The sequence below is a fragment of the Octopus sinensis genome, linkage group LG20 (genome assembly GCF_006345805.1).
Source record: "Octopus sinensis linkage group LG20, ASM634580v1, whole genome shotgun sequence".
Taxonomy (NCBI): Eukaryota; Metazoa; Mollusca; class Cephalopoda; order Octopoda; family Octopodidae; genus Octopus; species Octopus sinensis.
The window spans coordinates 12029820-12046283 of record NC_043016.1 but is presented as its reverse complement, the minus strand read 5'-3'; the positions used below and the strand labels follow the sequence as shown (position 1 = coordinate 12046283).

The 16464-nt window shown below is 38.9% G+C and overlaps 1 protein-coding gene across 8 annotated transcripts in view; it reads left to right on the top strand.

Moving 5' to 3' along the window:
* LOC115222587 (protein KIBRA-like) overlaps positions 1 to 16464 on the top strand; it is a 96650-nt gene that overhangs the window by 28221 nt on the left and 51965 nt on the right. For all 8 annotated transcript variants that reach the window (XM_036511585.1, XM_036511583.1, XM_029792870.2 and 5 more), the window contains one exon: positions 14061 to 14190. In XM_036511585.1, the coding sequence (XP_036367478.1) occupies positions 14061 to 14190 (130 nt within the window). The remainder of the gene's footprint in view (positions 1 to 14060; positions 14191 to 16464) is intronic.

Here is a 16464-nt window from a genome sequence, read left to right as displayed (position 1 = left end):
CTTCACTATATATGTATGTATGTATGTGTATATATATATATATATATATATCTTTATTTTAGGGTATGCTCTTTTCTGATTTATGATCTTATAACAAAGATATATATATATATATTAATGTGTGTGTGTGTATATATATATATATATACATACACACCACCTAACCCGCAGAAAACGGACATTAAATGATGATGCTGATAATGATAATGCATTTATATGTTATATACACATGAATGTGGTGTGTGTGTATATATAAATGTTGCATCTAGAGCATCCAAAGGCAGTCGGACTGCTCTTGGCAATGTTCCACTTTCACTTACTGCATGTTGACACTTGCAAGAAAACATGAACAGGTAGGAGCTTCCAGGTTGCTGATGTTTAGAGGGAGAAAGACTTGATCTGGTGGTTTGTATGTGGCCTGGTGTGGACTTGGACATACACATGCATACATATGCTTGTGTGTGAGTGTACACACACAAACGCACACACAGATAGATAGATAAGTTGATTAATATATAGGGGAGTATGGCGGGAAAGATGAGGAATGTGTGTGTGTGAGTATGTGACTCAGACTGAAGGAGCACGTGACGGATTGGTAAATAGAGAGGGAGAGAAAACGGTTGATTGACATATATTAAGCAATGTAACTAAACACCGGATCTAAACAAAGTGTTTTGTGCCTGTGATGATTTAATACATTTGGTATGCAAATTAGGGGCACCAGTTTTCTGTGGCTACTGTCTAATTGTTGAGTCTGTAAACAGGTTAGCTGTTTGTTTCTCTGGGATTGGTCAAATTGATGTAGTCTCCTCTGATGAGAAACACATAAGGTTTGAAAATCGATTGAGGCTGTTCCATCATTTTCCTCACTCTACAGAGAAATAGCTAAGCTAGCCCTCTCCTGCTACACTCTTGGAGTAGTTGGCATAAGGAACCAACCAAAGAAACCATGCCCAATCAGACTGGAACCTGGTGCAGCTCACCAGGTTTCAGTCAAACCGTCCAACCCATACTAGCATGGAAAGTGGACATTTAATGATGATAGTGATATAGGCACAAGCATGGCTGTATAGTAAGAAGCTTGCTTACCAACCGCATGGTCCCAGGTTCAGTTCCACTGCATGGCACCTTGGGTCAACCAAAGCCTTGTGAATAGATTTTTTCAACATGTATGTGTGTTTGTGTTTATATATATATATATATATTCATGTATTTATGTTTATTTATATTTATATATATATGTTTATATATATTTATATTTAAATATTTATATATCTGTGTGTATCTTTATGTCTATGTTTGTCCCCTACCACTGCTTGACATTCAGTGTTGGTGTGTTTAAACCCCTGTAACTTAGCAGTTCAGCAAAAGTGACCAATAGAACAAGTACTGGGCTTAAAAAAATAAGTCTTGGGAGCCGATTTGTTTGACTACACAACAAGGTGATGCCCCAGCATGGTCACAGGCAAATGATTGAAACAAGTAAACAGTAAATGGTATTTATATATATGTGTGTGTGTGTGTGTTAATAGAGAGAGGGGATAGAGGGATATATATATACATATATATATATATATATTATATATATATATATATATATATATATATATATATATATATATATATATATATATATATATACATACAACTTATAAACAAGGGCAAAAGAAAAAATTTCTAATGCCAAATATTCGGCATATTTGGCATTAGAAATTTTTTCTTTTGCCCTTGTTTATAAGTTGTTTATAAAGTTTAACCTTTAAAGGTATTTTTTTAATATGCTGGCCATTGATAAAATTTTTTGGAAAAAATTTTTATCCTATATTAGATGTATATATGTATATATATATATATATAATGTGTGTCCAGATAGTAATGACGCAAGAATACACAAGAAAGTAATAAACAGGTCGATTGAGAGAGAGGGGAGAGAGAGCATGATAAATTGTTGGCTTACTGCTCCTGCCACTCTCATTTGTATTCTATTATGTATGTAGGAATAGGTAGATAAATAAATAATTTCTGTGACAATAACTCTCCCTGCATTACTGGAAAGAAACATTCAATTTAAAAAAAATTATCGTCACCATCATTTTAATACTTGTTTGGGTCAGATAAAATTAATGGTGGCAGGTTTTCTGAGGCCAGATGCTTTTTTTTTTTTTTTGTGTTGCCAGCCTTGCCCTATTTCCTGGTAAAGTAATATTTTCTCCTTGTCATTCGAACATGAAGAGTACAATGACTGTGCATATTTTCACGGATGATCTCAAATGAACAACAACACTTTTGTGACGCTGATCTTTGTTTGCAATTAACACGCTGTGCCGAAACAAAGAGACATGAACACACACACACAGATATGCATACATATACACACACTTTTTTTGTTTCTGTCTATCAAATCCACTCACATGGCATTGGTTGGCCGGGATCTTTAGTAAAAGGTACTTGCCCTAAGTATCATTCAGTAAGATTGGAATTGAATCTGTGCGGTTATGAAGCAAAAACTCCTAAAACAAACAATTATGTTAGTACTATACATGTATGTATGCATCAGGGACGTGCTGCCTAGTTAGCCAAGGTAGGCAGTGCCTAACCTGAATAAAATAGAGCAATAGTGACATTTTCCTTTTATGGCAAAATATGCACCTAATTCAATAGAATTATGAAGGTTACTCTGATTCCTATGTATAAAATGCAAAATATTTTATGTTGTTTTGCAGATTAGGTAAGCATAATTCGCCCCTGTCTTTCAATCTCAGTATTAAGATATGCATAGGACTGCTGTAGTATACGTGCTGCGTACATTCCTACAATACCTATAAAGGCAGAAGTAACTCTACCTTCTACTCAGTCGTGCACCTCTGATTGTTTCACTTGTTTTTTGTGTGTTTTATTACATAAAGGTCACAACTGCCTACCCTGAGTAATTACTGATGGCACGTGCCTAGTACGTACGTATTCATTCATGAATGCGTGCATACAATAGACTTCTTTCTGTTTCTGCCTACTAGATCCACTGATATGGCTTTTGGTTGATCTGCTCTAGTGAAAGATATCTGACCACCACCACCACCACCATCATGGTGATCATCATCATCATTTAACGTCTGTTTTTCCATACTGGCATGGGTCGGACGGTTTGACTGAGGTCTGGAGAGCCAACTGCTGCACCAGGCCCCAATCTGATCTGGCAGTGTTGCTATAGCTGGATGCCCTTCCTATCACCAACCACTCAGAGTGTAGTGGGTGCCTTTTACGTGCCACTGGCATGACGGCTAGTCAAGTGGGCCTGGCATTGATCACATTTGGATAGTGCTTTTCATATGCCACCAACATGGGAACCAGTCAGTGGGTACTGGAATCGGTTACTTTTGGATGGTACTTTTTACATGCCACCGGCACGGGCACGAGTCAGACGGTTCTGGCATTGATCACATGAAAGATATCTGCCCAGATGAAAGATATCCTGTGTGACCAAAATTGAATTCATATGGCTGCAAAGCAAAAACTCCTTTAACACGCAATTTTGTTTGTGCCATACATTTGTACATATGCGTATTATTACTATTTATCCATGCATGCACTTATTCAGATAAATTGCCAGAGGTTTCACCTTTCTGTGATCTGAGGTTCAAGTCCTAGGGATTTCTTTGATGTGTTCTCAGGACAGTTGAATATACTAATCCTGGTACTTGTCTGGAATTAATTTTGTCAAACCTAGAAGTGGGATAAATCAGCATTGATGAGATTTGAACTCAGAACATAAACAACGCATTTCTGATAATCATCTTCCTTCATATATATATATGTGTGTGTGTGTGTGTGTATATATATACACACACACACACACACACACACACACACACACACACACATGCACACATACATATATACATTAGAGTGAGCTCATAAATAGTACTCAAATACCAGAAGTGGAGTCACATGTTTTATTAATAAAGCTGCAAAGACATCACAAAATCTGTTACTCAGAGTTTCACATTCTCATTCATCAGACTATATATATATTGATAGTAAAAAAATAAGAATAGAAGTATTGTTCATGTTATGTTGCAATCATTTGCATTGAATGGTTATTTGTTTGCTCAAGAATGTATTGTCTTATAGCAGTGTCAGACCATTCCGTTACACATCTATGCATGCAATTTACAGATGTATTGGTCTGTGAGAAATCCCATACTACTTTTCAAGAATAGCATTAGGAAGGGCATCCTGTCTGTTGAAACCATACCAAAACAGACAATTGTTGCCTGGGCAGCACTCCAGATGACCAGCTCCTGTCAGACTGTCCAACCTATGCTAGCATGGAGAAGAGGCATTAAATGATGATGATATACTTAGAATTTATTGCAAAACTGATTAGGAACAAGGTTAATCTAGATAAGATGCAGTTTGGTCTTGTACCAGGAAAGAGGTACCACCAGTGCCATCTTCCTCATGAGACGACCGCAAGAGAAGTACTTAACTAGAAGTAAACTATACCTAGCATTTGTAGATCTGGAAAATGCCTTTGAAAGGATCCTTGCTCTGTTATTTATTGGTCACAAAGAAATCTAAAAGTTAGATGAATGGGTTGGAGAGACTTATACAAGGTATGTATTGAGGTGCAAGCAGTAAGGTGATAGCTTATAATGAATTTAGTGGGAGGGATTTATTAGGGCTCTGTCTTCAACCCCTCTCTGTTCATTATAGTTTTCCTAGTCATAACTGAAGTGCTGAAAATGAATGAAACTTCAAAAGGATTCTCCAACCATTGATTACTGCACTTCTCACATTTATAATGCTAATTACATTCTTCTGTTCAATTCCTCTTCTTTCTCACCTACCACCTCTCTGCTCTAGATATTAAATCCCTATATACTGACATCCTACAGGATGATAGTCCTCTTGCTCCTAAGTACTTCTTGGATCCCAGCACTTCTTTACTCTTTTACTTGTTTCAGTCATTTGACTGCAGCCATGCTGGAGCACCGCCTTTTAGTTGAACAAATCGACCCCCAGGACTTATTCTTTGTAAGCCCAGTACTTATTCTGTTGCTCTCTTTAGCCGAACCGCTAAGTGATGGCGACGTAAACACACCTCTACGCTTCTCCTTTGAATTATTTCTCTCTCTACTGTAAATTTTACCAGTAGGTCACTGAGGCGACTATGCAAACTAGTAATGCTAACTCGTTTGTTGCTTATGGTCAGGCTGAACTGTATGGTACATTTATCGAAGGTTGCACAAGGGCCAGCTCTCTTGTTCATACTCAACTCACCACCTTCATCAACTTCACATATTCCTTTCAGTTAATCATTGATTTTGCTTCTACCACCAACCCAGCCTCTCTCAATTTCGTTGACATGACCATCACTGTTAACCATCCAAATCTCTCCCTCTCTACTCTACACCTATAAGTCAACTGACTCCCTCTCTTAACCTCAACTTCACCTCTTCCCACCCCCAACTGCTACAAATCTTTCATCCCATGTTCACAGTTTCTATGCATTTGCTGCCTCTGTAACCTTGATCATTACTTCAAGATCCAGACACACCTGACAGCCCTCCAGTTCATGCATCACTGTTTCCCCCAGATTATTGTCAATAATACCTGCCTCCACACCTGTAACATTTGTCACATTTCCATGCTCACATCCTGCTCCACCCCACCAACATCTGCTCTCCACCCTTAATATCTTATCCTTTCAATAGTCCATCTGGCACACTTCCCATCTACTTCACTTAGATCCTCTCACCTTTCCTATATTCTATGAATATCCACTCCCTTCTTTCAGCCAAGTCCCTACTTTTCATACCCTTCTGATCTGTAACTCTTCATCCAGCCTTGATTTTCCTTTTGGTCCTGAACCTAGTGTAAAACATACCTTTACATCCACAACACTTCTATGCACCTTGGATCCACTTCCTTGCCACTGGCCATTTGACCATCACTCTAAAATATTTTATTTCCTCTTTTAAATATCACTTCTATTGACACTTACATATTGGAGAAACTGGCTATAGATTAGTGGATAGTGTCTTAAACATATTTGTGACATCTGTCTAAACAATATCAGCATGGAAGGTGGACATTAAACGATGATGATGATGATAACAATGACAACTTTCTACTAAAAGTCAACTTGTACCGATATCTGCCTATGAGGCTTCCTCCTGGTATTTTCTCATAATTTAGCTTTCCCACAGGATTGGTGAATTTTAAGATTGAATGTGTAACTATTAACGCTGACAGTATTCTCAGTTTATCGTGCAAGCCATGTCACACTCCATTTAAAATACTTACTTTCATTCCAAATCTTAGACCAGAATGATTTTAGATCTTCCTTGGAAGGAACTTTTATATCTCTCTTATGTTCTGAAATGAAATCTGTCAGTATCACTGCTTCTCTGGAAATTTGCAGTTGATATCAGGATCTTGTGTCTACAGAGCATATTTCTTCTATAAATGCCTGTGCCACCAGCCTGGCACTCATGCCAGTGGCACGTAAAAAGCACCAACCACACTCTTGCAGTGATTGGCATTAGCAAGGGCATCCAACTGTAGAAACCTTGCCAAATCAGATTAGTGCCTGGCACGACCTCCCGATTTACCAGTTCTAAGCCAAACCATCCAGCCCATGCCAACATGGAAAGTGGATGTTAAACAATGACTACAACGACGATGATGGTGATCAGTCTATTATCCCAAATGTTGGTATCAATATGGGTATTGCAAATGCATTGTGGGATAGTGTTTTGTTGTACGAGGAAAGCTCTGATTACCTTACCTTTTTAAGTCTATTATTATAATCTTTGGTTACTCTGTCCTTGTTCACATTACCTTTGTACAATATATTTTCATCGATACCCAGGTAGTTCTTGTTTTGTTGAGTAGTGAACGTAGAGGAATCCTTGATGCAAAACTTTTGTTAAGTATGAATATTTCTTTTACCAAACTCCATCCTTACATCTGCAGAAAATGTGATTAAATCCAGCTGTTTTGTGGCATTGTAAATATTTTGGGCATAAATCTATCGGATAATCCACAAAAAAATTTACGGCAATATTAGTGTGTTGTGTTGTTTTAGAACCAGTGATCTGAGGTTCAAGTCCTAGGGATTTCTTTGATGTGTTCTGATGACTGTTGATTTAGAGCCAAAATAAATAGAAGCATAGATTAACTGTTACCTAGGAAATATTTATGATATCGGAGACAATTAGCAATCTCTATATCCTACTTAATATGGGTATTTTGTAAAAACACTGTAATACTGTGGTGTTCGTCTTGATAAATCATCTCATATAGGTGTATAGTGCTAAAGAGCTCAGAAGTGTCAGTAGTAGATGAAACTGCTTCATCATGTGACTTCTGTGAATTCGATTGTGATTGGCCACTGCTATCCAGTATAACGACATGCCAACCAGACTTTGCTTCTACTGATATAGTAAAGCAGTGACTAATCAGTCACTAGTATTGCAGAAAGCTGCCAGACCAAATTAAAAAATTAGTTGTTAGCAATGGAACAATATTAATATCAAATAGCAGTCTGTGGAGACAATTGTTCCACTTTCAGTTACAAGTGTAAAGATTGTGGACGAGGCCTTTATGAGTCTTCTGATGGAAGCAACCGATGTAGCAGGTTCTTTTGCCAGCTGCAGTAACTTCAGTTGCCATGAGTGGAGAATGGTATTGAATGCCATTCTGTAATCAAGCCATACTGTCACAAGGTTTTGTTTTCTTACTTCAGGCAGTACAGCTTTATTTACCAACATTTGTTTGATGCATCCCCCACACTCCTTTCTTTCCACTTGTCAGCTTGTATCATTAAACTCTCAATGGTCTTGGAGGAATTGGCTCAGACAGATTATGTGCAATTTATATGTAATGTTAAAGCTCTGTAATTCTCTGCCAATGCAGTGTTTTCATTCCTGGCTACACGTTTTTCTCATGCTATAACAAGCCAGTTCTGTACGTCTATCTTTTTCAAGCATTTGTATTAGCGACTTTCTTCAAAAAGTCAGCTTCTTGTACCGATATCTGCCTATGAGGTTTCTTCTTGATATCTTCCCATAATTTAGCTTTCCCACAGGATTGGTGAATTTTAAGATTGAATGCGTAACTATTAACGCTGACAGTATTCTCAGTTTATTGTGCAAGCCATGTCACACTCCAATTAAAATCCTTACTCTCATTCCAAATCTTAGACCTGAATGATTTTAGATCTTCCATAAAAAGGAAGGGCTCTTTTTATGGCAGTATTTTATTCCACACCCTCCTTGCGAGTTAAAAACAAACTTCTGGTTTATCCTGGCCTGCTCTAACATTTTTGTTTTGATAATGGAGTTTTCACTCTGAACCTTGATTTCATATCTCAAGGTTATTAATTTTCCATTATGATTTGGAATGGAATCTTTGTAAATTTTTGTTAGTGGTAGTGTTGGTATATTTTAAAGTTGACCCTCACTGTACAGTTTATAATGGAATTTAACTGCCCTGTGTGTCTATGTATACAAACATATACGTATGTGTATACATACATATACACAGATAACATAAGTATACATAGGTATATATATATATATATATATATATATATATATATATATATATATATATATATACATATATATATATATATATATTTCGTTTTTGGATTTGGTTTGCAAGATTCTTATGTGAGTTCGTGTGTTGAAGCATATTCTGTTGTGTCTGGGGAGAGTCACTTTCTTTTTGTGTCGGTATGTATGTTAAATTATAAGGCACAAAAAGAAAATGACTCTCCCCAGACACAACAGTATATATACATTCATATGTACATATTGATATCTCTGTATATGTGTGCGCATGCACACACAGACATATACATGAATATGTATCTATCATCATTGTTTCACTGCCTACTTTTTCATGGGTCAGATAAGAGCACTTTGGGACACAGGTATGTTTTTATTACCAGACACCCTCCCTGTCTCCAGCTCCCACTTGTTTCCAAATGATGCATTAATCTCCCAGTCTTTCAAGCAACAAATAACCCAGACATGTTTTCATGCTGAACTGCAAGCAAACAACTTCATCAGAAAGCCGTTCTTTACAAACCAGTGAACACAAAGAAAATACCCCCCCCCTCTCTCTCTCTCTCTCACACACACACACACACATACGTATGATTGGTTTGTTTCAGTTTCCACCTACCAAATCTACTCACAAGTCTGTGGTTGGTCCAGTTCTATAGGAGAAGGCTCAGTTGTATACAAGTGTCACTGACACACAAGCAGTGTAATTCATTTCCAATCTTCCATGAAAACATGTCTGGCCTTAGAAAAATCTACCTCACCTAATTCCATCCGACCCATGCAAGCATGGAACAATGGATGCTAAAACGACAATGACGATAATAATGATGGCGATGTGTGTTTGGGAGAGTAAGTTTGTATTTCTGAAGTCTACACATAGGTTTGTAAACAATAGCTTTACTAACAGTGTCATTTGCTTCCAGTTCATCTCATAAATCACATCCAGGCTGGTTGTTACTTGATGAACTGGAAGAGTATTTGGCCATGGAAAACCCAGCTCCAGCCTCTTCCTCTGACCTGTGCAAGCATAGAAAAGTAGAATGTTAAAACAACGATGATGATGATTATATATATATATATATATATATTATTTATTTATGCGCCCCTTTTCAAGCCTAGCCAGGCTCGTGGGCCCGGTTTCCGGGTTACTGTGGTGTATCTGTGTTCCCCCCCAGCTGGACGGGACGCCAGTCCATCACGGCGTTACTCAAGAAACAGGAAGAGAGAGCGAGAGAAAGTTAGGGTGAAAGAGTACAACAGGGGTCCCCTCCCTGCTGGAGCCTCGTGGAGGTTTAGGTGTTTTCGCTCAATAAACACACACAACACCCAGTCTGGGAATTGAAACTGCGATCCTCCTACCGCGAGTCCACTGCCCTAACCACTGGGCCATTGCGCCTCCACATATAATATATTGCAATTGTGAGTTTAGGTCCTGGACTGAGTGGCACATTGTGTTCTTAATTGAAACACTTCATTTCGTGTTGCTCCAGTCCACTCAGATGTGAATGAATAACCTTGTGACAGAGTAGCCCTCCGATCAAGGAGTATGTTGCACTTTTCGCCTACCCAGCAGGGTGGCATCATTCAAAAGCTAAAATGATGTGAAGTGCATTGTGACCAGCGATGTATAACAACTTCCAGTGGTCAGGTCGATCACATGATATATCGTTTATGTCATAAGCATTCAGAAACATCATGGAAACACGAAAAAAAATTGTTTTTAACAGTGTAACTCGAAGTGGATAGAGCTATAAATAATTGTGTAACTGTTAGGTTAACAAAAAAAAAACCCTTGGATTGAAAGTGCTGGGCTGCTGCCTGTCAATCTCATATCCACATCCTCTGTAAACATCACAGATGTTCTGTAAATATTGTGACAAGGCTGTGAATGACTAAACTTTAAGTGAGATGCTTTTCAACTGATGTGTCTGTGTGTTCTAAGATTGATTAAAGTAGAAGGAAAGAGGTTGGAGGAAATGGCTTGTCAGTTTACTGTAAGGCATGTTCAGATGTTAGTGAGAAAATAAACTGTTGACCTCCCATAAGTGTGGCTTTTAGAATGTTTATGGTTGTGCCTTTAATTTTCGGTGTGAAAGCTAAAGCAATCTATTGACATCCATCACAGCCATTGTGAACATGATTGGTTGCAGTTTAGGTAAGCGGGTATGTTGTTATATGCTTGAGTGTTTTATCTATAGCTGTGATGTTAATTAATCTAACGAGGATTGAAATAATGTAAATTCAGAAGTGTTATAAGATAGAATCTGGGAAGTGAACTATTACTTATGTGTGTGTCTATATACGTATGCATTAATGTATGTATTTGCATATATGCATATGAGTGTGTATCAGCATCATCATCATTTAACGTCCATGTTCCATGCTGGCATGGGTGGGTTGGTACCACAAGAGCAGGCCAAAGCCTGCCCCACACTTTTGTGACTGTTATGGCAGGATTTTTACAGCTGGATGCCCTTCCTAACACCAACCACTCAGCCACCACTGTATATATATATATATATATATATATATATATATATATTTATATGCCTATTTTATGTGTGTGTGTATATATATGTGTGAAGGTGCATGGCTCAGTGGTTAGAGCATCGAGCTTACGATTGTGAGGTTGTGAGTTCAATTCCAAGACTGGAATGTGTGTTGTGTTCATGAGCAAGACACTTTATTTACGTTGCCCTAGTTCACTCAGCTGTAGAAATGAGTTGCAGCATCACTGGTGCCAATCTGTATCGGCCCCTTTGCCTTTCCCTTGAATGACATCAGTGGTGAGGGGAGGGGAGGCTGGTATTCATGGGTGACTGCTGGTCTTCCATAAACAACCTTGCCTGGACTGTACCTCGGAGGGTAACTTTCTAGGTGCAATCCCATGGTCATTCATGAATGAAGGGGGTCTCCCTTACATATATATTTTTTTTCATAACATCAGCACAGGACCCTTGAACTGAGTAGGGTATTGAAGGACGGACAGAGAAAATATGCATGAGGGATAGTGAAGGTGTAGTGATAGAGAGAGAGAAATAACAGTATATTTAATGTTCCTCTCCCTACATTCTGCTTAGGTTTTGTTGTTTTCTGCAACTCATCACCACACGTCTCAGTTTTCATCTTAGGAGGTACAACATCCTGATATCTGCATTCACCACTTCTTCCCTCTTCGCCACTGTCTTGATCTTCAAAAACACTTCACAGTTTTTCACCTAGTACCTCTCATCAACTTGCGTCACATGTCTGATACCGAATCACCTCCTCCAATGCCTTAATGTCCCCTCTGTTGTGGAAAGACATCTGTTTCTGCCTCTCTGTCTCTTTATCACACTCTAACCTTTCATCCTCTGACACAAGTTCCCCCTTCTCAAATCGGGGGGGGGGGTGGCAGCGGAAAGATCCAGTGGGGGGAATATTGAAGAAAGATGGGGTGATCAAAACAAGGCAATAGATGTTTGAAAAAAAGTGGTCTATGTCTGTGATGGTGAGTGTGGGGCAGGGTACTAGGAATGCAGCCTTAGAACCAAAGGGGCAACAGCCTGCAAATGTTTGGGAACCACTGCACTAAAGCAATGTGAAATGAAGTGTTTTGCTTAAGAATGCTGTATACTGCCTAGTCTGGGAATTGAAACCATGATCTCGCAGTTGTGACCACTAAGCCATGTGTGTGTGTCAGAGTGCATATGTATGTATATTCAACAAAACCTCAAGAAATTCCTAAATGAGTAGTACCCTTCTAAAAATTAGGATCCCAATGAAGGATAATCATGCTGTATCAATGTATGGTGTAATACATACATTGGAACTGCCATAAACCAAGAAACTAAAGAATTCCATAAACAAGTTCAACTCGGTAAGAACTGGAATTTTAATGAAGGGCAGCTTTGAACGGGAACAAAAGATAAAAAAAAAAGGTTCAAAGTGGACAAGAACTTCAAACATATGCTTCCCTCCTTCAGCTGTCTTTATATGTATTTATGTATATGTGTATATCTGTGCGGGTGGCACGTAAAAAGCACCCACTACACTCACGGAGTGGTTGGCGTTAGGAAGGGCATCCAGCCGTAGAAACACTGCCAGATCTGACTGGGCCTGATGCAGCTTTCTGGCTTCACAGACCCCAGTTGAACCGTCCAACCCATGCTAGCATGGAAAACGGATGCTATATGATGATGATGTGTGTGTGTATGTACGACGGTGTGCTGAAAAGTTCCAGAAGGAGCAGTCATGATTTTATTCACATACTTATTGCTGTGGTCCTTCAGTTTTTCTAAGCCCTGTAAAAGAACTCGGAAGGTTGGGCCCCCAGCCAAGCCTTTCATGATACCCTTAAAGCCAGGAACTTTTCAGCATCCCCTTGTATAAAAACACACACACACACATACATGAGGGGTGCTGAAAGTTCCTGGTTTTGAGTAAAAGAAAATACTGGAGGATCAGTTATGATTTTATTCAACATATCCCCCTCCCAGATTCACACACTTATTGCAGCGGTCCTTCAGTTTTTCTAAGTACTGTAAAGAAATTCAGAAGGTTGGGCGTCCAACCAAGCCTTTCACAAAACCCTTAAAGCCAGGAGCTTTTCAATATTCCTTCATATGTGTATGTCTTTGGGTTCTCCGACACTTGACAACTTGTGTAGTTTATATCCGTATGACTTAGCAATTCAGCAAAAGATGCCTGATATAATAACTACTAAACTTTAAAGAGAAAAAAACGTACAAGAGTTGATTTGATCAAATAAACCACTGAAAATAGTGCCTCGTATTGACCACTGTCCACTGGCTGAAGCCAGTAAAAGATAAATTAATTACACAGATCTTGTGTGGTAAGAAGCTTGCTTCCCAACTACATTGTTCTGAGTTCAGTCCCACTGCATGGCACCTTGGGCAAGTGTCTTCTACTATAGTCTCGGGCTGACCAAAGCTTTGTGAGTGAATTGGGTAAAATAAAATCTAAATACTTTCCAATTTTTGGATAAATTGTGAAATTTACAGTAACTTTTTTTTTTAAATATTCTCTGTTATTTTAATTATGACTCTCCCTAGACACAACAATATTTCCGTTATTACATCCACCTTAGTGAAGGCAGAGGTATTGTTTTCAGTCATGTTTGTTTGTCCATGGACAAGATATCTCAAGAACCGCTGGATGTTTGGCCTCATGACTGGCATGAACTGATTAGAATTTGGGATTGATCCAGTACCGGACAAGGATTCTGGATTATCTTTCCTGTTTTTTTTACTTAATTTTTGAGAGCAGTCAGGTTCATTTTTAGTATTCTCGTTTGTGAGAGCAGTTGAGTTTATTTCAGATATTCTCATTTTAAAAATCATCTCTGGCTATTTGTTGAAACTACTAGTAGAACGATAAGTAGTTGAAATGTTTAGTAATATATAATTTAAGACATTTATTATTGTTTCATTTACTATTGAAGGCAAACAAAACAAATTGATATAATGACTTCTAATTTTGCAGTGTTGATCAGAAATTATCGCGAATGGATGGTGGCTTTACAATAGATGAAGCTCAAGCTATAATGAATGAAATAAAACAGACGAAAAAATGCTTGAATACAGAAGAAAAACAGAAACAAGAACTTATGAGGGTATGTTTTACAATTTATTGTTGCTGTTAATGTTGTTGTTGTTATTATCAAGGCAGCAAGCTGGCAGAATTGTTAGCTTCTCCGGACAATTTGCTTAGCGGCATTTCGTCCATCGCTACATTCTGAGTTCAAATTCTGCTGCGGTTGACTTTGCCTTTCATCCTTTCATGGTCGATAAATTAAGTACCAGTTAAACACTGGGGTCATTGTAATCGACTAGTCGCCTCCCCACAAATTTCAGGCCTTGTGCCTTTAGTAGAAAGGATTGTTATTATTATTACCTTTTTTTTTTCTCTTCTTTCAAATTTGCTTCCTTTTCTTGCCGAGTGTCTTCCCGACTCCTTATTATTATTGTTATTATTATTATTATTATGGTGGTGAGCTGGCAGAATCATTAGCAGGCCAGGCAAAATGTTTAGCATTTCGTCCATCTTCACGTTCTGAGTTCAAATCCCACTGAGGTTGACTTCGCCTTTCATCCTTTTGGGGGTCGATAAATGAAGTACCAGTTGCGTACTGGGGTCGATTTAATCGACTGGCTTCCCCTCGCCCAAATTACAGGCCTTCTGCCTATAGTAGAAAGGATTATTATCATTGTTAGTATGCCGGGTGAAATGCTTAGCGGTATTTTGCCTGTCTTTACATTCTGAGTTCAAATTCCACCGAGGTCGACTTTTTTTTTTTTTTGTGTAAAGGGACGTAACTCAACCTAACCTGTATACACAAGCATGTGTTTTCATACAAACACACAGACAGGCATAAAACAAAGCGCAGTTTCCAATTATCAAAATTACTGCAAAAGATATTGGTTAATCTGATGCTACAGTAAAATATACTTGCCATGGTGTCATGCACTGAGATTGAACCCCGAATCACTTAGTTCCAAATTGAACTTTGTCACCACATAGCTATGCCTGCATGCTATTTGAAATCATCAAGGTCAAGTTTTAGGTGTAAGTTTTAAATAGTTCCGGTGGCACATAGAAAGCACCATCCGAACGTGGCCGTTGCCAGCGCCGCCTCGACTGGCTTCTGTGCCGGTGGCACATAAAAAGCACCATCCAAACGTGGCCAATGCCAGCGCCGCATTGGCTGGCTTCCGTGCCGGCGGCACGTTAAAAGCACCAACCAATCGTAGCCGATGCCGGACCCCCCCCCCGGCACCTGTGCAGGTGGCATGTCAAAAGCACCCACTACACTCGTGGAGTGGTTGGCGTTAGGAAGGGCATCCAGCCGTAGAAACACTGCCAGATCAGACTGGAGCCTGGTGCAGCCTCCTGGCTTCCCAGAACCCGGTCGAACCGTCCAACTCATGCTAGCGTGGAAAACAGACGTTAAACGATGATGATGATGATTTCATATATAGGCCCATGCAACATAAACGGCCACATAAAGTGCACTTGTGCTGGTGGCACAGAAAAAAAAAACCCACATTGTTGTCACCACCTAAGAAGCACCCAGTACACTCTGTAAAATGGTTGGCATTAGGAAGGGTATCCAACCATAGAAACCATGCCAAAATGGACAACTCTGGAGCCTGGCACAGTTCTCTGGCTTACCAGCTCCTGTCAAACTCTCCAACCCATGCCAGCATGGAAAATAAATGTTAACTCCTGCTGGTGATGATGATGATGATGATGAGGGCCAGAAAGAAATTTTGTTGGGATGGAATAGTTGACCAAATCAACTCCAGTACTAGCAGGAACTTTATTTGATGCCAGAAGAGTGAAAGGCAAAGTTGACCTTAAGGAATGTGTGTGTGTGTGCCCTTGTGATGGTTGTAAATGATCACTAATAGGCACACTGTATTTCATTATGCAACCATAATATACTATAATGTATTTTAAGCGTTTTTATAAGTCAACATCGTGTTTTACTGTGCCAGTAGTGTACTCTACATCACTTGGTTATCTCTATAGAATATCTGTAGTGATAACCTTAACAAGGGCTGTAAATGAGTATCACCTGTCATACAAGCAAGTTTTATTGTTTTCAGTCTTCCTTAAAAACACATGTCTAGTCATGGGGTAATCTTACCTTGCTTGGAAACCTGTGAAGGTTGGCAACAGGAAGGACATCCAGCAATAAAACAAAAACCTGTCTCATCTTATTCCTTTTGACCCATACATGTATCAGAAAAGTAGACATTGAATGACAATGATGATACACATACACATGCACCATTTATTTTTACGTCCATTTTTTGGTAGCATTGGTTAGATGAACATTATAGAGGCATTGTTTTACAGCCTGAATGCCCATTCTTTTGCTAAC